The following is a 27,741-nucleotide window of genomic DNA, read 5'->3' as shown; positions in this document are numbered from 1 at the left end:
GAGGAGTATCCTCAACTGACCTCAATGCAGATGACCAGTGATGGCCACAACATCACCTCGACAGTAAGTTATACTGTACATTCAAATGCTTTTATGTCAGTCTAAAAATAAAATTAATTTTGTAGCAGTTTCATTTAAAGTTCCAACTGCCTATTTAGCAATTTATGCTAAATAGGTGTGGCTTTCTAATTCATTAAAGAAACCGTTCTCAATGATACCACTAGGGTTGTTTGTGCAAAACCCCTGTTCATGTCCTGTTGCAAAATATGAAGTTATTATACTATTATCTACCTTAAATAATCTGATATAACTGAAAAGTTTCCTCTTTTTTTGCAGTTTGTTGGATGACGTAATAAACACAGAACAACAACAAGACCAACAGCAGCAGCAGGAATTCCTGAGCTCGCTGGAGACAATTGTTCTCACCATCTTTCTCTCCATCATTATCATCATGACAGTGTTTGGAAACCTGCTGGTCATGGTGGCACTCTGCAAGGACAGACATCTACGGTGAGCCTGTGGAAAGCAGTGACAGTGTTCTTATCTGGCTTCAAAGTCTCAGTGAAATGAGAAGGGTCTCTCTGCAGCCAGGAGAATCCATTTAAAACAAACCGAGCCTCAAGGTTCCTATAACAAAGTAAAGGCAACTACATATTCACTGCCATGGAATACCAAGCTAATGAAAATGTAGTATTTTAAAAGCTGCCTGCAAGGTAAGAAATTGATCCACAAGTTATGGTATAGGTGGGAAAATTGTTGACGTTCAAGTCGGATGTGACAAAGAAACAAAGTTTCTTCTGTACTTCTACTTCTGTTTCCTGCTATTTGTATTGGAAACACACGTGTTCCTAAAGGGCATTCTGTTCAAAAATGCCACATGCAACAATAACAAAGCTAGTGTCATCTATATCATAAATCTGCTGTCATAGCACATCAGATAAGGCGTGGTATTGCATTTCAGTGTTTCACTTTTCCGCATTTGAATGACACCTGTTTTGGAGGTGTTTCCTGAATACACAGAACTGTCTGACTAGACGAGTATATTTGGTACCTGTGACCTTTTCCTGACTTCTCTAAAAGACTTCTCATGAAAAGTTTTGTAATTCCATTAATAATTAAAAACTATCAAAACCTACAAACGAACAGACGTCAGACAGCCTTCTTTTATAAATGAAAAACTGGACAGCTGCCAGCTGCTTCATATTTCTGTAAAGTCACCCTGACAGTTGGCAGATTGACCAACCTTTAAATGTTAGAGAGGCACATTTATTATAGTCATATGAGACATGGTGGTGGAGTACATCATACAGTACACCATTCATTAACTGTCTCTGATGACGTTTGTGGATAATATTTCATGCTAACTTGTCTCTTGTTGTCTCTTAGAAAGAAGAAGACAAACTACTTCATTGTGTCGCTAGCATTTGCTGACTTGCTGGTTGCTGTGGTGGTGATGCCCTTCGCTGCAATCGAGTTGACCACCGGACATTGGCGGTACGGAGAGATCTTCTGCCTGGTCCGAACGTCTCTGGACGTCCAGTTGACTACAGCATCCATCCTGCATCTCTGCTGCATTGCACTGGACAGGTTTGTATGGGAGAGAGAAATGATAAGGGGGATTTGAACATTATGAAAAAACAAATTATCTGCAAGCACTGAGAACCACTGATGAAAGAGGTACTTCAAAGAGAGACTCCTCCAAATAAGTCCAATAAAAAAGTGGAATAAAATAAAATGATAATGATACATTTGTAATAATACATAATACATTTTGTTGTGTTTAACAGCTATAAAAGAAGTGATGATACAAAGTTAGATAAAAGTGTTGTAAATTTAATAATGGGTGGGAGAACTTAGTTGGGTGGGTCTTCCAAGACCCAAGATTATCACCTGATTCCATTTGAAGGGTCAATTTGAAAGATTACCTTTGATCCATTTTTGCATTATAACAGTATTGATGTTGAGTTTATCATTTGAAAAGCCGTACACTGTAGTACACACTATGTGAGTGTATTTCTCTGTGTGTATTATTCCAGGTATTACGCTATCTGCTGCCAGCCGCTGGTCTATCGACACAAGATGACCCCGGTCAGAGTGGCAGTGATGCTCAGTGGCTGCTGGCTCATTCCCACTTTCATCTCCTTCCTTCCCATCATGCAGAGCTGGAACGCCATCGGCATAGAGGATATTGTAAGTCCTCTCTCTCTAAGATCAGAAATCAAGGAGTGGGCGAGAGGTGACACAGTATGAGCTCAAAAATGATTGCTGGTGACATTATTATTAATAAAAAAATTTAATACAATCCTTTGTCAACAAAGTATACTGTAAATTTTAACAACGTATCACACTGAAGAGTTCATAAACCTCCCATAAAGAGAGAGATGTTCTTTCTGCTCAGGGCAAACGCTGCATAAACCTTTCCAAGCTAATATTCTCTGTTTCTAATAACGTTTCCAATCCCTTGAACAATGACAAGATAATGCAGTGATCACAAAACAATTCCAGTCCCTGTGGAGGCTCTCTTGCTGCAAGCAAAGATGCCACTTCAACAAGCATTTTCTGCTGGTTTGGATATGTTTTGGCGTGAGGTTATTTCAGAGCTGCCCCGAAATGAGCTGCAGGACTCCCAGAGGCAGACGGGGATAGATGAATTTATTTGGCCAGAGTTAATGAAATACATGGCTCTTTTCTCTGTCTTTCAGTCAGGCAGCATCCAAAGAACAATGTTTTGTTTTTAAAAGCTCGCTGGATGTCTTGAAGTCAGAGAAAATTGCACAAAACTTTAAATTACTTATGTCTGGACATTTAGGCCAGGTTTTAGTTTATTATTTTAAATGTTGTGTGTTCGTTTTTGTCTCCTTTGGTCACTAATCTGACTCTCAAAATTCAAAAAGATTCCCATTGCACTCCTGTTCCTTCCCAAAAAAGGAATTGTTTGAAACTGAAACTTCTTTTCACTCCAGCTGTCACAAAGCCACAAGAACTGATTCAATAATTGTGACAGAAGGTAAATGATATGGTACAGCATGTCTGCTTGGTTTGAATTGTGTCAAGACCATTTTCAAAAAAGAAAGAACAAGGCTATTCACTCCATTGGAGCAAGGGGATCTGAAACTGAGGAGTCTCTGCTCTCTCTTAGTCTTTTTTTGATACCTGTAAAGTTTCTTTTGGTCACCAGCATAATTCAACTGAACATATAGATTACATCTGTGTCTGTCTCCTCTCCTTCCCAGATTGAGGAGAGGCGAGGTTCCAATGACACAAGCTGTATATTTTTGGTCAACCGGCCGTATGCCCTGATCTGCTCTGCAGTGGCCTTCTACGTCCCATTAGCCCTCATGGTCCTGGCCTACCAGCGTATCTACGTCACTGCCATGACCCACGTGCGACAGATCGAGACACTACAGCGGGCCGGCTCTGCCCCCGTCACTGGGACTGCTCCTGTTATCACCATCAGGTCCTCCACTTCCTCTGATCCATTGGAGCACTATCGCCTCAGGACAAAAAAAGGCTCCTCCTCTTCTTCAGAGCACGCCCCAATAGTGAACAGCCGCATGCGTGTTGAGACTAAGGCGGCCAAGACGCTGGCTATCATAATGGGTTGTTTCTGCTTATGCTGGGCGCCGTTCTTCATCACCAACGTGGTGGACCCCTTCATCCACTACTCAGTGCCCTGGCAGCTGTGGACAGCCTGGCTGTGGCTCGGGTACATTAACTCAGGTTTGAATCCCTTCCTGTACGCCTTTCTGAACCGGGCGTTTCGGAGGGCGTTTCTGGTGATTCTCTGCTGTGGGGATGAGCGGTACGCACGGCATGGGAGCTTCTCCTATGGACACACCCACAGAGCATGTTCTCCTGTGTCGGTCAATGGGACATCTATGGCACTGAGGTAAACACACAGTAATGCTCAGAATGTCAGTTTTCATTCAGTTAGAGGAAATTTTGAGACATTCAGCTTTCTATATCTTAAAGGCAGTCTCTGAGGCAATGCAGATTTAGCAATTGTTGATAGAGCTGAGTGTCGTCAGAGTAGCAGTGGTAGGAGATGCCTCTGATTGATTTTACCTAATTGGCCATTTAAACAGTGTTGTGCCATATTACACTAAATATACAAAATACTTATTGCCTACTGCCACTCTTTCATCACCTGTCCTCTTTTATCCTTAATGCATGGCTTTTTTGTTGGACCGATTAAAAATGTGGCTACCTTAATACTGTTGTGAAGGGCGGTGTGAGTAAATGGGTCTAAGAGAGTGTGTGTGTGTGTTGTCCGGCTATCCTTTCTGTTTAAAGTAAATTCTTTAATTAACAGATCAAGGCCTCAGGTAGGAAAACAGGTTAATTTATCTCTTCTTGCAAAGAGAGATAAGTGTGCATCACCAGTTTGCTACTGGAAAGTCTGAATGTTGTAAATCACTGTAAAAGCAGATATTAACAAAGTTTTGTTTTGTGGCAGCACTTTCAAAAGTTAGACCAGTTGGCCCAAAGAGCTGGAGCATTGCACCATTGCTCTTATGAACTGCAAAAGTCTACTGGGCGTAACAAGGACACTGTATTTATAGATATAAATGCAAGGTGACCTGCTGTGTAAATTACTGATTGGCTGCATAGATTAGGTTAGAGTCCTGCCTTAAAATAATAACGATAATTTGATTTTGTTCGGTCTTTCTTACATCCTGGCCGGTAGATCAGAGATTAGTTGCACATCAACACCAGCAGCAAGACAAAATAGCACGGTGCAACCATCATCTTATTTGAATTAAGTTATTTAATTTAGTCCATGTGTCATACCCTAATGTTTAAATAATAGATGTGAACATGCTGTGCCTTCTCCAGAAATAAATGTCAAAATGCTCAAAGCAGCTGTGGTGTTCTGCAGATGGAACAGTTTACCAGAAAAAAAAATGCTCTGGACTATGGTAAAATGAATTTGATAGGTGAATCACTCCATTTTGGAGCATAGTATGTACTCATGTTGTGGATATGTAGTCTGCTCATATGTTTTTCTCTCTTTCTATCATATTTCATTAGGAAACGTGATCTAAGCTAGGCTTTAAAGGTAGAATTTTAGCACACATGCAGTGTGTTTTGTAGATGTGCATAGTTTTTGAACTACCTTTAACTTTTAAGCATGTGCAGTAAGGAAGCAGAACAGTATCAGCTGGGGAGGAGGACGTAGAAATATGACGACACAGACCGTAATAGCATGAAGCAGGTAGGATAACAAACCAGCAGCAGCAGCAACATTACAATTAGAGGGGCTGAGAGTGAGAGCTGGTCATCTTATAAAGGCTTATAAAATTAGTTTAGTAAGCCGTTAAGTTTGCCTTCTGATTAAAAGAACTGACTTCATTCTACAATCCTCTAATATCAGAGCAGACAGGAGCATGGGCTGCTGGTGTTAGCCTATAAAAGCAGTGGCCAGGTAATGAAGCAGTGTTCCTATTTGATGATACGCCATCTATGACAACTGGCGATATATGAGGGTCTTGAAGGGTTTTCCTATTTTATATTCACTTTTCATATTCTCGCAGTCTCTTGTAACTCTGTTCTGAGGGGCAAGGAGACACTTGAAAACGAGCGGTAGGGGTAAAATCAGATATGGGATTGAGCCCAGGTGTATTAACCACGCAGTGTGCCTCTAGTGATATCAGTGTCGCTCTGTCTTTTCATTTCATGCCATCATGAGGTTGAAATTTGTATTTGTCTTGCTTTTTTGCCCCTTGTAAAAATACTGACATCCCCATTAGCCTTACAGCAGCTGTAATCTGTGTTTTCAGTGCGTGATAACACGCTAAACTTAAATATAAAGCATGAGCAGGTTAACACTGACGTAAGTATTTATCCTAAAGCACCACTAGGACTCAAGTACAACCTCACCAAGCTACTAGCATGGCTGTAGTCTTTTAGTCTTGTTTCTTGATTAAAAATGTTGTCATTTTTGTTATTTGAAAATGAAATACTACATTTGACCCAAAGTTGTATTTAATAACTGAACATAAATCCGCCCATTCACAGACTTTATTTAACTATCATTATGTCTTGTGTTGTTCTTGGACTGAAAGGATCTTAGGTGCTTTTCTATGAGTACTATTCCTGACTGTAAACTTTATTGCCTTTGTAGTTATTACTTTTGTGTAGACACCCACTCTAAGGCTACTTGTTGTTAAAGATATGAGTCATAGAGTTACAGTTTTTTGAGCTTAGAGTCATCTGAGGTGTTGAATGATTACTTCAGCAGGGATAGATTGAATTTTTCCAAATTTGTCTTTTCTACAGATCAGAATATTTAATTAAATGATAATGTACAATGTCACGATAAAAGTCCAACAGTCTTTTTTTTTAGCAGGATTTCTGTTGACGTTAATGGTGGTGATTTATTTGACGTCTGTGTTTGTGCTCTCAGCTCCTTCGAGTGGCGATGATGGAGGAGGTGACCTGCTTGTGTCTGCACTGTTTAACTTTAACACAAGTACTTCACTGCCGCAGAGAAACAGAGGCAATCGCATACGCACTTACACACACACACACACACATACACACACACACAGAGTCAAACACAGCTGATAAATTCATTTCTACAAGATGTGTATAAGCACAGGCATGTGAGTGGGACCCTCCGATATTGTCTCACATGACACTCCGCACGCTTCTAAATGTGCTTCCTTTTTTATTGCCTGTTCATTAGTACTGTGTGGTTTCTACTGTGCGTATGTAGTTAGTACAGAGGAAACCTCTGACCTGACCTTCTTTGCTGCAACTTGTATAATGTGTGTATAGTCTATGTGTGTCTGTTTCCGTGGTGTCTGTGTGCATTTTTGGGGCTTTCTGTCTTTGTGTGTAGGAAACAGAAAGGCAAACAGTGTTAACTCCAATCTGATGTCCTCTCTTAAAAACCGCCTTGACAGAAAACAGACTCAGACAATCAGATTAAAGCCGGCAGGATACTGGAAACTGAAATTACTGGGTGAATCCTGTTGAATTATTTTGTCTAGGTGTTTAGGATGGAGTGGGTAGGTGGATGGTGTGTGTGTTTGTGTGGGTGTTTTTCATATTCAGTGTCCTCTGTCTTTTATTTATTTATCTGTTTTTGAGCTTGCGGGCACACATGCTTAATATAGGTCAGTGGACTTGGACCAGATAAAAGGCGGTCAATAACTGTTCTTTTTACTCAGCCATTGATTGTTCCCTTCACAATTAATAAGTAGTGGTCAGTCCGTCATTTTTCATCTGCTTCATGAAACCATTTTATTCTGTGGTTAGCAATAGATTTCGAGTTTCTACTGAAGCCTGGCTACAGATAAATAAAAGTCATTTGTGGCAGAGGAGTATTTCCACTTGGTGCTTACCATATTTTTTGAGGCTGGTGAAAAATGAAACCAGAAAATATTCACATTTGAAAAGCTGAAAACTGAGAATTTTGACATTTCTTCTGAAAAAAAAATGACTAAAAACTATTAATCAATAATAAAAATACACGGAAAATAATTACATTGTTGACAACTAATCAATTTAATGGACTAATTCTTGGAGCTTTTTGGTATTTTTTGGTCACCTGGCTTAAAAGTTTATTTTGCTCCAAGCGATCATTTTTGCATTCACTATGGGTAAAGAATATGATGTAGCAGTGGTCGTGTTTTTGTTGACAAGCTTGCAAGTTTCATGTCTCTGCAAGTTCCTTTTACTGAAAGCACCTCAAACAGTTAGTGCCTACAGGGCAGGAAAACAACAGAAGACCTCAGGATACTGTGGAAAATACTTGGTAAAACCAGCATGATCCCATAAACTTAAAATAAATACAAAGCTGTTCTTCCTCTTATTCATCCAGTATTAATTTGTAACAGTACAATTCTTAAATCTTTGAATTAATCCTATTGTCTTGGATGTCTTGGCATCGATAGATAAGTGTGTGGAAGGTTTTAAAAACAAAATGTGTTGTGAGTTTTGGCTTATGATTCACTACACATTCCTGCATTCCTGAAACAGCATCAGCGTTTTCCACTCTGAAATTCTTGAGGCCATTATCCTGATTGGTCCTAACAACAAACAGACAAACACACACACTCACACACACACACACTGTAGTGGCTCACAGCTCCAGCAGTGGATAGTAGACACTTGTTTGTGATTAGAGTCATAACAAAGACCTTCTGTTGTGCCCACTAGTAGAGAAAGTAGAGAAGACATATCGACCATCTGAAAGAGGTTAAAGCTGTTGAGTAAATACAGTCGCACCGTCCCCCGGGTCCTTGTGTTGCTCCAGTCAGAGGATAATGTACAACTTTGTTTTACAGTAATTGCCTTCTTGCTCCCTATTGGCACATTTACACAAACATGACGAGCAGACAAATTGATGGTCATACTGCTGATATGACACTGGAAGGAACCTCCTATATTGTTATGCGGAGGAGTTTGACCAAATAATTGGGTAAGCTTGTATTAAAGTTTAGCTTTAGTTAATTCAACTAGATTTTCGTTTGTGGTAAAGCAAAAGTTACACCTACTTGCACCTTTAATTACCCCATGAAGGACAGCTTTGTTACACATTGCATTTGAAATTCAGAAATATTTCAGCATTTCCCCTACTATTATTGTGATATGTATTATCTGTTATGTTTGCTGCAATACTAATCAGTTGTCCTACTTGAAAAAATTATCTGCCATTGAAAAAAAAGGCTCTTGGTATGCAGCTCAACTTAAGTTTTGAAAGATCACACAAGGTGTTGGGAGAAAGCAAATAGTTTATGTGATAATGAATTTCCTCCTTCTCACTTCAATGGGACAGTTCACCCCAAAATCAAAAATACATGTCACCCCAAAGGGTGAACTGTCCCTTTAAAGTCTGAATAGTTTTCAGACCACAAAAGGGCTCTACTTTAGTGATCTCATTTCTGAATCATTTCTGAAATGATTTAATTCAGCTAGATATCCCATTTTTACATGCAGATAATTGCTGACAATCTGGGAACAAAATAGTTGCCTGCTTATTCTTCAACATATAGGTGCATCACAACCACACGTCTACCTGAAAATCTTTATCCTATAACCTATTATTGAGACAGTGACCAAACTTCAAACAAAACCCCTTATTACGGAAAAACTAAATGCGTCATCAGCAGTACAATGACTGATTCTGTAGGTGGTTAAAAGTCGGGACTGTAAATGCTTTGTGTTTGCCTGAATTTTCCAAGATGAATCTCACTTCTCCTCTGGTCCTCTGTAGTTTCTCTGTGATGCTCTCAGCTATGTCATCTTACCTCCTTCAGAGCAGCTGACATCAGTACCTCAAACAGTGTGGGCTGAATGTGTGAGCTCGAACTCATAAATAAAATGGGAGTGAGTCAAACAAGAGTGAAAGGTGTTGATTTTGGCTTAATTTGCACATATTTGGGCCCAGATGACACAGGTAAATGGGTACGTTCCTTATTAAAGAAAAAGGTCAAGATAATAAAGGAGCCCATAGTTAGACATTTTAGGGATGCCAGGAAGTGCTATTATTATGCTTCCCCCAAGTGTCTGGTGAGAAAAATAACAAGCGATAGCTCAGAATGTCAAACTCTTCCTGGAACAGTAAATCAGGTACAGTGTGATCCTTCCTGACGTCACCTTCAACTCGGCAGAGAGATCACAAGTCCTGTAGAATAACATAAATAAAGCCGAGCAGCAGCGACTGTTATCAGCGGCAAACAATCAGGACGATTGTTATGTGATTCGACGCATCTGGCAGTCGATGCCAAAGCAAAGCACAGCTGTTTAGCAACTTGAAAACAGCAGAATTTGAAGTCTCTCTTGGAATGAAGGTCACGTGGGAGACGGGAAAGATGACTCTCAAGGCCCTGCCGCCATACTCAAATAGTGCTTTTTTCCATCCTCAGTGTTTCTGTGTTTTGATTGTTGAGATAAGATAAAATATTCAGCTCCATGTAGGGAAATCAGGTCTACACAGAGGGGTTCAGCAGAAAAGGAGACTAATGAGCTTTGAGTGCAAAAATGTAATACAAAATCGTTGTTGAAATGCTAAAATAATGAAACCAGAAAGGTATCCGACACAACGTAAATCATTGTCGGGTTATATTAATGGCACACTCTAGCAATGTTTACACAATGTATATTGTGTAACTCAGACTGTCAAACTCTTCCTGTAACAGCACCAATGATGTATATTGGTATGTATATTGTTCTCTGTAGCTCTTTGTCAAGTCCAAGAATAAAGTGGCAAAGAAAAATCTGTATAGTCGACAATTTTTTGATTCCATTGTGTTTATCAATTTAAAAGGTAATTTTGCAAGTCAAGAGAGTCGCATTTTGTTCCAAACATAGTAAAGTACCATGTAGTTTTGGGTGAAACTGCTCAGTGAGCTACATCTACAACACCAACGTGGCTGTCACCGTGGCACATTTCACCTTTTTCTTCTAGAAAGAGGAGAGTCAGTAAGTGTTAATTGGAACGGCACTGGGTCTCTGGGTGTGTAGTCTTTCACAGTATTATACTTGCAAAATTATCTTTTAAATTGACAAACATCATTTGTGTAATTCATGGAACAATTCAAACCAGATCAATGATCCGTCTCTCGCCATCGACTCCTGTGTGTTTTTCCTGAAATAAGGATCTGGAGTGGTCCACCAGAAGGGGCAGGACTCTCATACATCTATATATACAACCCCAGTGATGATGTCATCAGGGTTGTCTCAGATTGGACTTGAAGACTACTAAACCGAACCAGCCTGTGTTAGAGACTGTAGGTTTGGAGTTTGGAAGACATCAATGTTGTTGTAACCCTAATGCCTCTCTTTTGACCTAACCAAGCCAGTGGTCTAACAAAAAGATGCTGTTAAGTTGCATTGTGGGATATGTAGGATCCAGATGGACCTTGACCCATACTAGAGACTAAAAGGCAAGATTTAGCCTATGGTACTTTTATTTTGACAGTTCTGCCAATCACAGGCTGTCTAACTTTATAGAAAATAAAATACTAAATCAGCGGAGTACACCTTTAACATGCTGTAAACAATTGTAGGCTCCTGTCAGTAATTGGAGACAGAGCTGTTTTCAGTCTTTTGGGGCAAGTCCGAGTCTTTCAAGGCCAATGTTTTTGTCCAAGCGTACAAAACCTGCCTGTTGTTGTTTTCTAAACTTGAACTGTTTTCTTTTGAAGTCTCGAGGCAAATCAAGTCTTAAACACATAATGTTGTCTTTTTTTAACTTAAAATTAGTCTTGGAGACTAAGACTAAGCTGCTTCTCATCTTGGGAAAATAGTGTCCCAAAATAGATCTGTCCATCTTGGTTGAGGATTCGCGGTTTCATCCTTCAGGACTGTGTGAAATTGGTGTGATTTAGGCTAGATGATCATCCTCCACTCTCATATGGTTTATCCTTCACATCATCAGGAGAGGAGTGTGTAACCTTTCTTGTCCCAAGATGCCGGAGCTGAGCACTGCCAACATCATTAAAAACCAGGAACCTTGAGTATTATCACTCCTCCTCCTCAGATTGTGGTTGTCCAGGCTGCATCCCTCTCTGCAGCTGTGAAGGTGTGTAAATTCATGAATGAGAAGCAGGTCACTGGTGAAAAAGAGCATGCTTTTTTGCCCACAGACACAGTTTGGACAGACAGGCCGGAGAAGTGTAAACACTCCAGTCTGTGATTTATTATGAGACTTGTTTGATTTATTATTGTTTGATTGAAACCTAAAAATCCGCCAGCTGCTCCTCTCTGATTCTCACTGTTTTCTCTCTCTCTGTCTTATTATTACTCAGAAGGTTTTTATCATCTGTTTCTCTACTTATTTTTTGTTGAAAATTGGTGTGAAATATTTGTCTCGTTACTATTGTCACTCCTCTCTCTTTTTCAGCCTGCTACGTGTCGTCTTTTTCTTTCTTTCTCTCTTTCCAAGTTGACCTTTTTATTTAAAAAAAACATGACATTTCTTTTGAGAAGAAGAGTTTGAGCATTTATGCCTTAAATTTAGAATAAAGGGGGAAGAAAAGGAGTTTAATTATGTGCAATTAAGTTGTCACCAGGATGTCCCTGACTTCCTCATCTTAAGCTCTTAAAAAACAGGATTCATGTCTATTGTCCTATTTTTAACTAGAACAAAAGGATAAAAAAGGAAAGAAGGGAAAATAAAATATGAAAAAGTCACATCTAAATAATAAAAACTAAGCAGCATAATAAAATAACCAGAGACTTGGGTTTAGGACATCAGCTGCTGTCATGTCTCTTCCTCCTCAGTTTTAGTCTCGGCTTGGATGCTCTGAACTCATCTGTGATTGTAAATGAAACTCATCTCTCCGTCCGTCTCTGTCTCTGCTCTCCTGTTATAGAAACATTGTTTCCTTGGTGACAAATTGGACCATGAATGGACCCACCTGGGCTAATCAGCTTTTTGAAAATCAATTAAGGAAATGTTTTTTCTGTTAGGGACAAAAGGCTTGTTTTGTGCTTGTGTTCTTTTCATGATTTTAGGTACTGAAGACCTTCTGGGTGTTTAAATGACAACATACTACTCGCTGGTTGCTTTAGTTACATGCTTGCCAGCTATAAATGGCCTGGAAAATGTAAATACAGAATGTTAATAAAATCTCAATAAAAGAAACAAAAAAACAATACACATTCAGCTACTACCTATTCGTGCTTTCAGATACTGATTAATATTTACAATAGGCCTGTTTCACAGAAGAGCAGGAAAAGCACAGGTGGCTGAATTCTATTAAGATGCTTGTTATTCAGGATCCTGGTTGGCCGGATGTAGCCATCATTAATGTTATTAGTTACACCTGTGAGTTAAAAATGTAAGTTAAAATGTCTGCTCTGGGCAGCAGAAACAAGCAGTATAGACTAACATCTTATCACCTTTTAAGTTGATATGACAAACTTTGTTAGCAAACAATGGCTTAATTATACATCTACCAGAAGGACGCCGAGTATAAGTCCAAAATTCACTCTCCTATTTCTTCTTGTTTTGGTATCAACCAACACTTGAAGGAAATAGCTGGCTCTTAGCTGTTAATTGGTTCTGAATACAGACAGTGAACCGTGGATTTATAGAGGTTCACGGCCCCAAAACCAAAACAATTAGCTAAAAGATGCTGAAATGCTCCGTAGAGTTAAGGTGGACTGCAGAGTCGGGCGATTGATCACACTTTAAAAAAAAACTTGCGGTCATGATTTACTTGTATGTACTTTTTTATTGTTGTAATTATCAGTCTAATAAGAGAAGAGGACAGGAGTTTTTAATAACACCATAATGTCCATCTCAATGTTGATCTCACCACAGCATTTTCAGGAAAATTTGTAGAATTACAAATTGCGTTTTTCCGAATTGCTGCACATAAAAATTAAGGGACTGTCCTCAAATCAGTGTATGACAACACACTTGCCATGTTTTGCTGTAGAGCTATAAACCCACTGTGCTTCCTGATTTCTCATTTGGATCTATGGAGATGTAGAATAAAAACTTGAGCGTAGAGTATTCCTAAATAAGAAAAAAGGATGCTAACAGTTCGTCACTCATTCAGGCATCCAACTTGGTGATTTGTCAGACTGCGATGAAAGTCCTTCAGACTTGTGAAAAACAAATGCAAAATCTGATAAGCAGAATGGCAAGAAATGTGTTGTGCACATTCATGCATTGGTGAAAAACAATTGAGAAATAACACAAATAAGATACATGTCGGAGCTGATAGGCAAACAGGAACACAATGTGCAGCACTGTGTCACGAGCAGATTACTTCTAATTGATTTCACAGAATATCAAAAGAAGATGATCCCCAGCCAACCCTCCTCCAGGACTTCACCTCAGCTGACAGTCGGCCTCACAGATAGATACAGCTAAAAACACAACTGAACAGGAAGATAAGTTCTAACTTCATTTCAGCACCTTGAAATATTGTGATTAAACTTTGCATCAGAATTCTTGCCAGGCATCCGATAGGGCTTCTGACGACTTCCACTATCTCGGTTTTCCATCGCTCTGCGAGCAGTGTTGGTCCCTTAATGTTATGTTTGCAAATTCTGCACTCAGCTGAGCTCAGCTCAGTTTTCAGCTGATGTCAAGAACAACACAAGGTGGATACATACTGTATGTGAGGATGAGTAAGGGCGTGATCACACCAGCAAAGTATCCAAACAAGTCTGGTAATGTCAGCGTTGTTGTATTTTTGTGTGTTTGGTTTCATTAGATGCTTACAGCCTCATTTTTTATTTTTTTTTAGCAAACTTGGACTTGTAAGCAAAAATCCCATGAATCATAAGCAGTTTATTAAATGGCCAAAGTTTTGATAACCTGATTTTAACATTTTGGCAGCGAATGGATGAAACACATCTGATGATTCACTTTATTTCTGCTTAGCTTTCCAAGCACTAGCACCTGCTGCTTATCACGTTAGAATCCAACCCTTCTGCTGTCCATAATCCCCTGTGTTTTGGAGTTACTTTCTGTAGTTGTGTGCGAATGACGTGTTTATTTCTTTCTTTTTTTTCGCTGTTGTTGCTTTTTATTTTTGCAACCCTTCGGGGGAAGAAAGCTGCTGGAAACAGAATTACTGATGTAAAGAGTTGCAGAGATAGTAGTAGGTGTGTGCGTGTGTGTGTGCATATATAGTGGGAAACTATTTGGTCTTGTGTCAGGCTCCCTTCTGACATTATACAGCATATGTTCAACTTTACAGTGGAACAATTGAGTTTCACTGGTGTTGTCAGATGTCTCTGTCAACCTGTTACTGCTGACCTTCTTTTAGCTTCAGGTGAATATCACATATTTTACATTTCTCCGTCCGATCAAAAGAGAGAAAAATAACAGACCCATGTCTGATACAGATAATATAACGGCTCAGTTTAAATCACACATAAACACTGGCAGTCAGCAAGTGCGTTGTGCCGAGCTGATATTAAATTCAGGGATGAGGTTCAGGCTTTCTTAGGATTTGTTTGTTCATTTGTTTTCAGTGCTCTGATCATGTGTTTTTACTTTAAACTCTGTCTGCAGAGCACACTTTTCCCCCCAAGGAGCGGTGAAGATGTACAGTAATTCAGGTCAATTCAGATCAGTTAAATTGTTTTCTAGAAAATTGTTTGGACGTTGTGTTCTCAGTTATAGCTTCAGTAGCCTCTCCCTGCATAACAAATATGTCATGCGACTTTACTGTCCCTCGTAGATGCTTCGTGACCTATAAACCGTGTGTGTGTAAGTTTGCTGTATGTTTTTTATAGGCTGTAAAATGTAAAGTTAGTTATAGTTGGGTAGAAATTGTAAGAGTGATGGATTTACTCAGCAGTAAAAAATACAAACATAAGGACACATAGTGAGAAAACAGGAAGACAGTATGGCTGGGATAGGGGGCAGAAATATCTCTGTAAACAAAGATGGATGTCTATATCTGATGTACAGATTATATACTGTGCTTTGTTCACACTTGCACAAGCAATTACTTTTGTGTGACAGGTTGATGGTACACCATTCCAGCACAGTTTAGCAAATAGTCTCAAGTCAGTGTGTGTGTGTGTGTGTACTGTATTTATTCAGGTAAACTTGATGGTGTATTTTAGTAACAGCCAGCATTTCACACAGCTCAGTTTAGCCTCAGCCCTCTGCTGTCGGATCTGAGCTGCTCCACTCTGTTGTCATGCACTTTACTAAGATCAGTGAAGCCTCTGAGGAGAGAAAGAGCACTTCTTATTTGCTCTCTTCCTTCAGATTCTCTCCTGCCTCCCCAAATTTTTTGTGTGCTCTAAGCCCTCCAGTGAACCAGACATTTAAAGAGTTTTTGTAAAAAAAAAAAATTGTTTTGCCTCAAGTGTTTTGCTACTATTTGTTTCCTTAGCAACAGCAAGCAGGTAGGAGAAAATGATGAGCAGTTTTTCTTAACTCATAGGTTAGTCATTGAAATGATTTCACTCTAATGTAGTTGAAAGAAGAGACAAAATAACATGTGACAGAGTTAAATTATAGGAGGATATGGGGAAAGATGTCCATATATGGAGGACCACAAATGTCACGGAAATAGCAATAAAGCATTTCATTAATAATAACTAACTATGCAAGAAAAATATGTATTTATACAAATTAATTTGTTCAAATTAAAATGGGATTTCCAAAAACAACAGAAAACAATCAATAATTACATGACACATGTAATCCTCCATACACAAATGTTTAAAATGAAAACTGAGCCTATCACAGCATCTAACATGTAAATAACTTATAGCTTTAAAGATAAATTAATATTCCATCAGTCTCGGTTTTTTGCAGAGGAGATGGTGATGTTTTCAGATGATGATTAACTGAATATATCATATAATCAAACCTCAATTATTTAGTTATGGCCACTGAGAAAGTATTCGCGGTATTTCCACCTGTGGAAAAATTGCCCAGGATAAGTGCTGTCCATGTGGAAGAGCTATGCTGCGTGCCTGGAAATGTTAACAAGAGCACTCTTTTTACCTAGCAGTGACATTACTCTTCTTTTTAACAAGTAGTGCATGATCTAGCTGCAGCATTCCGACATTTTTTAAGACGCAGATGCTCCAAGAAACAACAGGCACTACATTATAAGCTCATTGAAAATCACAGGAACTTTCTTCCTCTTTTGATTGTTTATTTGTAGGAAAATAGGGACTGCACTCAACAGAATTCCTGTGACTAACTCTTTCAATGCTACAGTCGCTGACATGCAGAAATATGGATAGATTTGGATGCCATCAGAAATTTGTGGCAGGCAACCCGTCCGTAGAGAGCGTGGATGAATCACCCCTTTATAGCTGTCATATCCGCAGTAATCTGTCAGCGCTGATGTTGGATTGGATGGATTTTGGCTGCAGACAGCTTCTGACTGTTGAGGTTTGGCCAAAAGATTGAATATAGATAGTCGTGGATATTTTTTCTCATATGTGTTTTTTGTCTTGAGTTGTGATCGGCCAGTAGTTCTGCAGTTCTTAGAGCTCAGTCCAACGTTTCTGGTGCAGCCAGATAAAACTCCAGGCTAGGCTGCATTACAATCACTTTATTTTATTTTAATTGAGTTTTATTAAATAAAAACTATCAACACTCCCGGGTATAGATTGATCTAGCAATTGGATTTCTGAAGCTATGGGAAAGACTGACTGAAGCTGAAGAAGCATCAGTCACTCAACAACACACACACAAATACAAACTTTCAATAAAGACCATACAGGTGTTATAAACATATAAACACCTGTGTAAACATTTTTTAAGGGTTTTTAGGTTCTTCGTGTTTTCTTTTTATTATTCTTCCAAGTTTAATCAAACCAGTTTGATCTCTACAATTAAAGTTTATTTTCTAGCAGCAAAGAAGACTAGTCAGTGTATAACTCTGGAAAATATGTAAGGCCAGTCTGGGTTGAGTAATGCTGCTAATTAATTATTAGCAACGAGTCATGAGATAAAGTTAGGTTTAATTATTGGGCAAGATTTCATCCAACAAAAAGGATATAATGTCTAGAAAAATGACGAAAGAGATCACCGTTCATCTGGACGCACACACACAGAAACAGCGTCTAAAATGGAAGCAGCAGCTCACTATCAGGTGATCCATCTGTGAGCAGGAAGTGAGATGGTTTAACTTCAGTGGGATGGACTGAATCATTTTCGTTCTTCTCTAACAAAACAAGCTCTGTTTGGAGAAAGGAAGGAATTTTCTTCTTTTTTTTTATGCTATATGATGGGAGTCAGCACTGAAGCACAGCGATACAGGCAAAATTAGTATCACATTCAAAACAATCCAGGCACTCGAAATATAAGAAAATGTAATAAACAAGGAAGGATACGTTAAAAAGCCTTTATCATAGTGGTTAAACATGTAAACATGTTTCAACCTTTAAGTCTAAATATCACATTTGTTATAATAAATTCTATATTGCTATATAACAAACGCAAAACCACATCAAATAAATAAACCGATCTCTTTCCACTTGCCAGTATGATGCTAATAAAAATACCTAATTAGTGAAGACTGACTTTTAAGATCTGTGTGGAGATGGTGTCCAGTCATTGCATGAAAAGCTTCCTTTGTTGTGTGTCTGCTGCTGTGTAATCCACAGCAGAATAGCAGGAAACCAAATGCAGAGGGTGTTCTGTCCTAGAAACCCAGATCAGGATCACAAAAAGAGGCTGCAGGACACCCGTGTGGATTGATGCTAGAGCATGCAGTACGTGGTTCAGTCGGTCAGTGTCAGAGTTTGTTTTCAAAGACGTGTTTGTGCACACAACTTTAATTTTAAAGGGATCTTTTGGCCATCTTGTCACTGTGTGGTCAGTATTTTTTCAATTTTCTGAAGAGCAAAGACACTTCAGATGAGCATCTCAGGTTTCTCAGATCATATTTCCATGTTAGAAGATGACTCCTCCTTTATCACTTTCTGTCTTCAACTTACTGAGCTTCTGGAATAAAAGGTTCACACATAATAATGCCAAAGTGATAACTGGTATCAACTTATTGAGACATTTTTATCGCTATTTATTTCTGGATTTGTTTTTGTTTTGTGTGTTTGTTTACTGTGCCCAGTGAAGCCATAGTTTTTGACTGATGTCCTGTCGTGCTCTTGATGTTTTCATTCAGTTTGATCTCAGGATGAGAGATGGGAAATCTTCGATTTGGAATGACGTGAGATTTTGGAAAGAAATGTCTCTGAAATCAGGGGTTGCCTGGAAAAGAGAAGCATCTATCTTATGCTTTTAGCATAAGGAGCAAAAACTAAATTTAGCGAGTTGGGAGGAATTGACATTGTTTATAGTGTAGAAAGCAGGAGAAGTAAAAATCTGGGTCTCTGATAGGCTGTAATTTATTATTAATATGGTCGGATCTAACATGTCAAAACAAAAACAAATCTAGTTTAATATACAGCAGGGTAACACCTGGTCACCCTGCCATATATTGATATATTGTCTTTTTGTTTACCGGAGGAAGAGCTCTTATATCAAAGCAGAGTGATCACTTCCTGTTTCTGTGTCAAGATAGTGGTGCTTAGTGGTCAACACGGTTCAGGTGCTCCTAAATTATAAAAACTAGATCTCAGAATACTTGGATTTCACTTATTAAGTCGATCTGTCCAACATATTTGTTGCGCTGGAAGCACTGAAGCCTCACTGGTCCAGATTCCAGAGTATCAGAATGAATTCACGCTGCCAATTAGCCAGTGAATTTCCCTCGGGTGCTGGAGCCGTCCAAGCTAGGTCTCAGTCTGTACTTGTCGTTCTATTTCTAGTTGTACTTGAAATATTGAAGAAAAAAAACGTGCAGATTGATTCCCTGTAAGTCTCGCTTTCACTACGCTATTCAGTCTGAACCGGGCTGGATTTTTCCTGCAAAAATGAAGAGTGCCGGTTGCTATCCCTGGGTAACGGTGGAGGGAGACAGGAGCCAGGCTGCTAACATTGTGTATACAGCAGCAGCAGTAATACCACAGGGAAATGCTGTCTATTTCTGCTTTTAGTAAATGTTTAATTTATTAATTGAATGATAGTAGCAACTATTTTGACATGTACCAGTTTGTGACTGAAATTACAATACGATAGGTCTTTTTGCTTTAGTAAATGATCATGTTAACTATACACAGTTTGTAATTAACACATGTGAAACCTTCAGTATGGTCTCAAAGGTGGTTAGAAACTAAACAAAACTATCTCCTCCAGTAATATCTGCCAAACTGGTCGAGGAAGGCTCACTCATTCCAGTCAGTCAGGCATAACACCACTACTACATTCATGGCCAGCCTGCTCCGCTGCGATCCTGTGGGAAAACAAAGCTTATCTGCCATCCCCATCAGCGCTCCCTCCTAACAACTTCAGCTCCCAAAGCGAGGAGATAAGAGCGAAATTTGATTATTTAATGTCCCTGAAAGATATTAGCACAAAATTAAACGAATACAAACCTCTCCTCTATCTCGTGTTGATCTCTGTTAAGGTCACGTCACGGATCAGGTGATGTTTTGTCACAAGTCACTTGTTGCATGGGACAGCAAGAAGGGAATTTTTGCATTTGGAGAGCTGGAAGAGGAAATATGAAAGGGTGTGTGGGGGATGACTTCTCATGGGGTCTGAAAGCGATAACCTGATTTTACCTGAGACATTTCTTCTCCTAAATGACATGCAAGCACAGAGATTGTTTCGATAAAGTTGCTTGTACAACACGTTTTAAGTCTTGGAATAATAATTTATGATATTTTAATATACTTGAGCCATGCATGAATCCTGCACAAGGACTGTGGCTTAGATACAATTACAAAAATAGTTCATGTAAAGACATTTTAGAATCAGGATTTCATGAGACCTTGTGGTGGGAAGCGCCCTTTATTAAATTCCCATAAAACCTAAAGTGAGGGACTTGTCTTCAGTAGTTTAAAGGTTGTATTTAAAAAAAAACATTTTAAGTAAAAGAATGCAAAACCTTTGTCGTTTGTCAAATGTCCACATTTAATGCCAAGAGCAGCCCATCAGAAAACAATCACCAGCCTGAAGCAGTAGAAACATTGGAGCCAACATACACAAACAACTGCGTAAACAATAAATAAAACAATAAATATTGTTTCAAAAACCTTGTCTGAAATGCCTGCTGCCAGTTAAATTCCCCTCTTTCCTCCAAAAGAACAAATCCCTTTAAAAATCAGATGAAGGAGTCAAGGAGTCCTCCTTTCTCACGATCTTTTCCTGCACATCTAGCTTTTTGATGCGTGTTTTGATCGACTGGAATTCAGCCACAAATCAAACTAACTGGCAGATAACAGCAAATCTGGCAGCGTACAGGCACCAGATGCAGTTAGGAACAGCAAGTTGAATACATGACCTGTACTGGGGCTGTTTTTAACTGGCCTTTTATTTCTGAGAGCTGCTTCTCAGGCACTCAGACATATGAGGTGGGAGGATTGAAGAAATTGTAACAACTTTAGTTATTTGATGGCATCGAATGTACAGTTCAATTTAACGGTTTAACTGTCCATTGCTGCAGCACCTCTATTCACCCTCTGTCTTCATGCTCCGTGTTTGTTCCCATTCTGAGCGATGCCGTCTTTCGACAGATGAATGCTAGAAAAACGTTGGGTTAGCATTAGCAGTAACTCCAGAGTGAACAGTAAAAAATGAGGTTGATGTCAGTGAGATAGAGGCAATTTGAATCCATCACAGGGATGGCGGACCCCGCCACAGTGAAAACCACAACATAAAGAGGACAATAAACTGTGTCAAAAATGGGTTTCACGTCATAAAAACTTTCAACTTAAACTCTCAGTGTTTATCAGCTGTGCAGTCGTCACCCCTGCAGTTCAGTTCAGGATCAGTTGCTGTGTATATAATCAGAATGGAAACAGAAACATATTTGAGATCCCCTTGAGAGAAATTAGTCAAATCCCACAAGTTGGTTCTCATCTTTGTCCTTCAGACCACACTGGAGGATTCATTGATTTTTATCAATACTGACAGCTGACGAAGCCTCACAAAAATGTTTCTCTTCCCTTAAACTAAACAAAATGATAAACACTTCCCAAAGTGCACATGTATTGCAAGATAAATCCCTCTCACCTTTCCCTTTTTTTCTCCTTCCAGCTGGACAGTGATGAAGCAGAAAGTGAGACAGATTAGAGGAGACACAGGAGGGAAAATCTCTGGTGGGAGTTAACCACTAAACTGTCTGTGGACAAAGCGTTAGCCTGCGGTTCCTTCATGAAACTGATGTTAGAAGATTTGATTTAAGTTGTGGGAAACTTCCAACACACCCAGCCCCGCTCTCTTTTTAAATGTTCTGTTACGGGGGGGAAAAAATAGCTGCTTTTTTCAATGACATGACCCAAATTTAAGCCGCACTGCTGCTGCTACACTGAACGTCTGAGGGAAGATATGTGCAGTAATATATTTAATGTGTATGTACTTGAAGTGTCATATATCATCTGATGTGTGTAGTCAAAACGTCTGCTTAGCCCTCACAGATTAGATTTAAGGATAACATGTTCTTGTTTTGCTTATGAACGATACCATATATGTAAGTCCAGCAACGTGACCCGTATCTCAACTGAACGTGAATTCATTTATGATGATAAGAAGTATAAACATCTTTATCAGTGCTATGTAAGTCTTTTGCTCAGACTGGACATCTGAATTTAAAAGTGAATCAATCTTGAGCCGCCGGATGAAACTGAATCCAAAACGCCCCCAGATTTCGAGGGGAGCATTAATTTAACGATGCTTAATGAATGATTAAATTTGATCTCCATCCCTACAAAGACATGTATTTTTCACATGAGGTCAATCAGGGTCAGATCTCTGGGATGAGGAGGGTTTTGCTTTGTCTCATAAAGAGCAATAGTCGGGGAACAGAGAGGGATTTTGCAGGAGGGTCTATTTAAGGATTCCTGCATTACAATCCAATTAAAATAAACTCAGTAAACATTTAATCTTCCTCAAGGCAGTGAGACAGCTGTTGCTGGCAGAGGTTTGTTGTTGGTATTTGTGGTCCCAAAGAGAGGCTGCCAATATTCTGTTTCAGACTACTTAGTTACTCATGTTGAAGAATGCAGTGCAAGCCCTGGATTCAGTGGATACTCGGGGTATAATGTCCTCTGAACCCACCGATTGGCACACTTCACCACAAACATAACACTGCTTCTTCTCAGAGTCTTCTCAGACATCGTATACACTAAGCTAAAGCTAATGCTTTATGTTTTGAAGTATGATGTTTGTATGATGAAGATGTTCATTTTTAAGCATCTCATCTTCGCTTTGTGTCTAAGAGTGTCACACTCGCCACACTGCATTGGAAAAGTTGCTGCAATTGCAATTTCCGCAAACTATATTAGCCAGCTTAAATTAGATTTGTGTAAGCATCAATGTAGGGTTGATTTTTCTCTTTTTTTTTTTGTAATCCGGATGCCTGTTTCCTTGGATTTCCTCCTCAGTGCTTCAGGCTGCTGTTGTCTTACACTGATCCCTCCCCTGGTGGCTATTCTCATCCACGACTGTGTGACAGACAGACAGAAAGGCAGAGCGAGCCGTGTTTGGACAGTAAATAGACTGGCTGTACAGAAAACACACAAAACAGAGGAGCAGAAGTTAGAGAACATTTGTGTTTATATTTCCCCCGTCACCTCCTCACCCTGGACATGCCTTCATGTGGGACTGTGTGTGTGTGCGGTCATTGTAGTAAATGGTCTGATAACAGCTAATCCTGGGGACTTACCAGAAGGAACCTACCCGGACTTCCGTTCAGGTGTGTTTTTGATTGTGTGTGTGTTTTGTAGTAGTGACGTGCTCATGAGGTCCTGCAGTCTGTACACAGAAGGATTAGAGTTTTGATTTGTCCCAGGATGGAACATATATTTAACTGTATTTACATTTTAACCAAAGACACACCGGTGTAATTACTCTCCGTTCTCTCAGTGAAACCTTCAACTTGTCCTGTACAAACATATACAGGACAAGTATTTGAAAAGACTGCATTTGTCACAATGTGTCGTACCTGTGTGTTTGCAGTTCTTGGAAACATTTAAAACGTCATGGCTGTAAAGCTACCATAAAATCATGGTCAAACATCCACTCGGGTTATACACAAATACATTTTGCTTCTGTTGTCTGAGGTTCAGTCTGTTTGGTTGTAAACAGACCAGTGAAAACATACAGTAAATCACTGAATATTTTCCTTCTTGCCATGTTAACTATGTGGATATTTAAAAGTTATACTTACTAAATAAACTGTCACTGAAAAAACAAATGCTAAAATGTCCTTTGGCCATTTTAAACTCTAACTCAATGCTAAGCTCCCTCCTCTTCCGCTATCTTTGGTGAGGACTTTGCTGCCTGCTTTGAGAAGAATGTAGACAGTGGTTCCCAGTCGCTCTTTATTCATTTCCCATGCCTCCCTCTTCTTGTATTCCCACTGACTCTGCCACAGAAGCTCTTCTCTGCCAGCAGAACTATCATACAACTGTGTCTTCCTGGACATTAACCTCAACCTCCCAACATTTTCCTACAAAACAAACTAATCAGATCTTTATTTGATTGTTTGAGACGGACTTGAGATTATTTTTCACGGGTCACTTTTGCCTTTAAGGCTTGATTTAAGTTAACTAAATATGTCTCTGTCTCTTTTTTCAGATTGTCCTTCCTGCCAAACCGGAGCTACAGCGACAACGGACGGACGATACTGGCCAACGAGCAGGAGTCCCAGGACTCTCTCGGACCACTATGAGGATGTCTTCACAGAGCTGTGTGGGGGACCTTTGAGATAGTCTGGTTCTCAACAGCCGCTGTAAACTGATCTGACCTGTTAATGAAGATTACCTGGATATTCAGCTATGATCCAGCATCATCATTGACTTTGCTACACGTATGATGATGCTGTCTGGGGTAATTCAAAGGTTAGAGGCATCAGACAAGTACTGAAAGTCAAATCTGACTCCCACGGACTCTGAACGAGAAAGGAATGATGCATATTAGTGCTGAATTAACCTAATAGTTGTAGAAGACTTCTGCCAATGTTTCCAGGTCTGTACTTTCCCACAGATCTCCCAATACAAGAGCAGACTACAAGGCAAACTGTGGCTAACATGATGGACGAAGCAAGAGGCCTCTTCTGCTTTTTTTACGCTCTATGATGACGTTCCATCATAGCGTGAAATCGTTTGGCGCCGTGTTGTGAAGGAGAAACATGTCATAACAGAGTTAACTGCCAGCTGGTCACACAGGTGACCGCAGGTCTTATTAGAGTCAAGTTCAGTTTATTGTACAGAAGTTTGTATTCTTGCCTTTTACAAGCATCGATGGCACACTGAAACTGTTGGATGTCAAAAGTGGACATTTTTTGTTAAAATGCTTTAGTTCATATTCGTGTTTCCCTTCGAAACACCAGTTTCTGAGTCTGAGGATGTGAAATTAGAAGTCTGTAAGTTTGTGATGAAATACAGCGTCATAAAAACCCTCCTATCATTGTGATGAAACACTTCCCTAAACCTGTCATGGCACATAAAATATTGTTGCACTTACCTCTTGACATCTGTCGCATCTCTGACGACACACACCGGTGAGTGGTTTTGTGCTGCAGCTCTACATCACTGCAGCAAGGTGGAAAATGTAATTACCAGTGTTAAAATCACACTGCCATACGTGTATCTGGAAAAGTTGAGAAAAACTTTCTGGTCTCATTAAAGGTGGGCAAAAATTCTTAAAATGCAGATCATGTATACCGTGTAAGAAAATGCTTCCCCTATGAAAGAATTAGACACCTTGAAACAAGAAGCATAGTTTTAGACACAGTAGCATCAACGCCATATGAAAACTCCATTAGTTTGGATTTCACTGACCAAATTTTAAAACTCAGCAGCCACCATGTAAAGGAGGCGATCCTGCAAATGGATAGGTGATCCTCTGTCACACATTTATTTTATCCCAGTTTGGCCTTTAAGCCCCTGAATAGTTTGTTTCATCATCATCATCACCCTTATTTAAAGTGTCTTTTGACACCATGGTAAAACAATAAAACCCAAGACATAAAATCCATAAGAGGTGACATCCATTAAAAAAAAACAACTCCATTCGCATCGCGGATTTTAAATCAAGTATTTCTCAGTAACATTCAGTATTTACAATTAAATAAATACTTTCTAAAAATAGTGTGGTTTTTTAGGACACCGACACTCAACGGAAGAAGCTGACTGACGCTTTCCTGGGCCTCTTACTCCGAGACTCAGATCACTCCATTGAAAGAACAAATAACAAGTAATTGATACCCCAGGTGAAAAGAGGTTCGCTTTTAAATGATTTCAGGCTGTAATTCATAAGAAATGTGACATGATTCTGAGTTAACACTGCGAATATTTCTTTTTCTTTTCAACCTGAAAGGATAAGACTGGAAATATTCTTTATTTTTTTTAGTGAAAGGACCAAAACAAAGAATCTGTCTGTGGCATATTTTCAAAAAAGACACAATTATTACCTAACAGAGGTGGACACTGTGTGACATTTTGCAAATGTTACGCTATGTTAATTAACTAAAAATAAACTGCAGAGGTCTATTACACGTGATGATTTTGGTCTTTTCACAGGGTTTGTTGACAATAAGAAAAATACAAAATATTCCCAGAATTGCATTCATTGCACAAAATAGCACATTAGATTTATTTACTTTTCTCATATTGGGGAATATTTCAAACTAATTAAATATAACAAACAAATTACAAATGAAAAAATACAGGAAATGACACATTTGAAGAGTTGACCCTGAAATACTCTATATCCCTTCATAACTTCCTTCAATATCTTTTTCATTGTCCAGTTGATGCTATTGTGACTTCATCTTTTAATGGATGCGGACTAAACCACCAACTCATGATCTGCATTTTTTGGACATTTAGGCTCATTTCACAATTTTATTTTTTTTTAAAGATTGTTACAAAAAATACATTTTTGCACTGACACACATGTTCTTTAGCGCAAGTTATATTTTTTTGTTCTCTCCACAGTGAACTTGAAAACTACGAAATCAAAACATTTTGATGAACTATTTTCAAATTCATGGAGGATATTAAAGGTCTGATGTCACTCAAATAAAGAACAAGAGGCTTGTCTGCATTTTTCAGTTAGTTGATGGTTGTGTTTTTAAAGCTGCATTAGGTGATTTCTGACCACTAGAGGGCAGAAAAGTCCTATATTCGCTCAACTTTGAGCTCTAATTTGGTCTCTATTCTCTTACCAGCCACTCAGTTGTGCTCTCTGCTGTTTTTTGTCGGGCATGCAGCATATTCTCAGCATGTTCGAGCTATTTGCTTTGCTTGCAACAGCTTCCTAGCCAGGTGAGCCGGGGCGTGGAACAAACAAAATATTGAGTAAAATGTGGCCAAAAACAGCTAAAATCAGTATAGAGCTGCAGGGCCAGCTGTGTTTCTCCGTGGGTTTGACAGCTTTAGTTACAAGTGATTTGATTCAAAGGTAGATTGAAGAATGTCTCCTCTGATGTTTGATGCTCAGTTTACATATCTGAACTCCGTCTGTCTCACTCTCTCTGCCAATCACATCACATATAGGAGACTGACACACCGAGGTGTGAAACCAGCTCAGACGCCTACAGTCATCACTGAGATCTGCATTTTCCTTCTGCATCTGCCTCAGAAAGCAACCGTTAACTCATCACTGTTCCTTTTTAATTTTCCAAAGCACAACTTCAACATCCGGCTTCAGAGATGAAAAGGTCAATGAATGTCTTGTTACAATGTGACAACCTTTAACAGTCCATTGCTCCCTGTATTTCATCTTTTATGTGTGTGATGGAGATGATAAATAAACAGAGAATTTGAGATAAAGTGATTCATTTCTGGGCCAGAGATTGTAGTTTATAACCTGCAGCATACGAGGGAGAGCCAAGATGGCAAACAGTTCAGATCTATCAGATGTACCATATTATTACCCCTAAAATTAACTTCATGGTCACCTGGAGGGTAAACTCTGTATCGAGAACTACTGTCAAATACGGTGAATGCTCACATCTCTTTACATGATGTTTTAAAGCAGTTTCCGCCATGTTAGGTGGGTAACTATTTCAGTCTTCACACATCTTCTGTTGATGATTTACACATCCTCACCTGAGCTCTGTGATGTGTTCCTGCCAGTAAAACCACATGAGCATCAAGCGCAGGCTGATATTATCCCGTGTTGGCCTGACACATTTGAACAAGCCTTTATTACTGTTGGCCGTGGCAGGCAAGCGATTAAACACAAAGCCCCTTGTCAGGAAGCCCATTTGGTAG

General features: G+C 39.3%; 1 protein-coding gene across 1 annotated transcript; it reads left to right on the top strand.

Annotated features, from left to right (window-relative positions):
• On the top strand, positions 1–27,260 carry LOC141005967 (5-hydroxytryptamine receptor 4). Its single transcript, XM_073478036.1, has 6 exons — positions 1–63; positions 337–510; positions 1,387–1,587; positions 2,037–2,190; positions 3,234–3,889; positions 24,098–27,260. Exons 1-6 carry the CDS (start codon positions 41–43, stop codon positions 24,189–24,191), a joined length of 1,302 nt encoding a protein of 433 aa, XP_073334137.1. The 5' UTR covers positions 1–40; the 3' UTR covers positions 24,192–27,260.
• The last annotated feature ends 481 nt before the right edge of the window (positions 27,261–27,741 follow it).

This window comes from Pagrus major, chromosome 12, assembly GCF_040436345.1.
Source record: "Pagrus major chromosome 12, Pma_NU_1.0".
Classification (NCBI taxonomy): Eukaryota; Metazoa; Chordata; class Actinopteri; order Spariformes; family Sparidae; genus Pagrus; species Pagrus major.
This window is presented reverse-complemented; position numbering and strand designations above follow the sequence as displayed.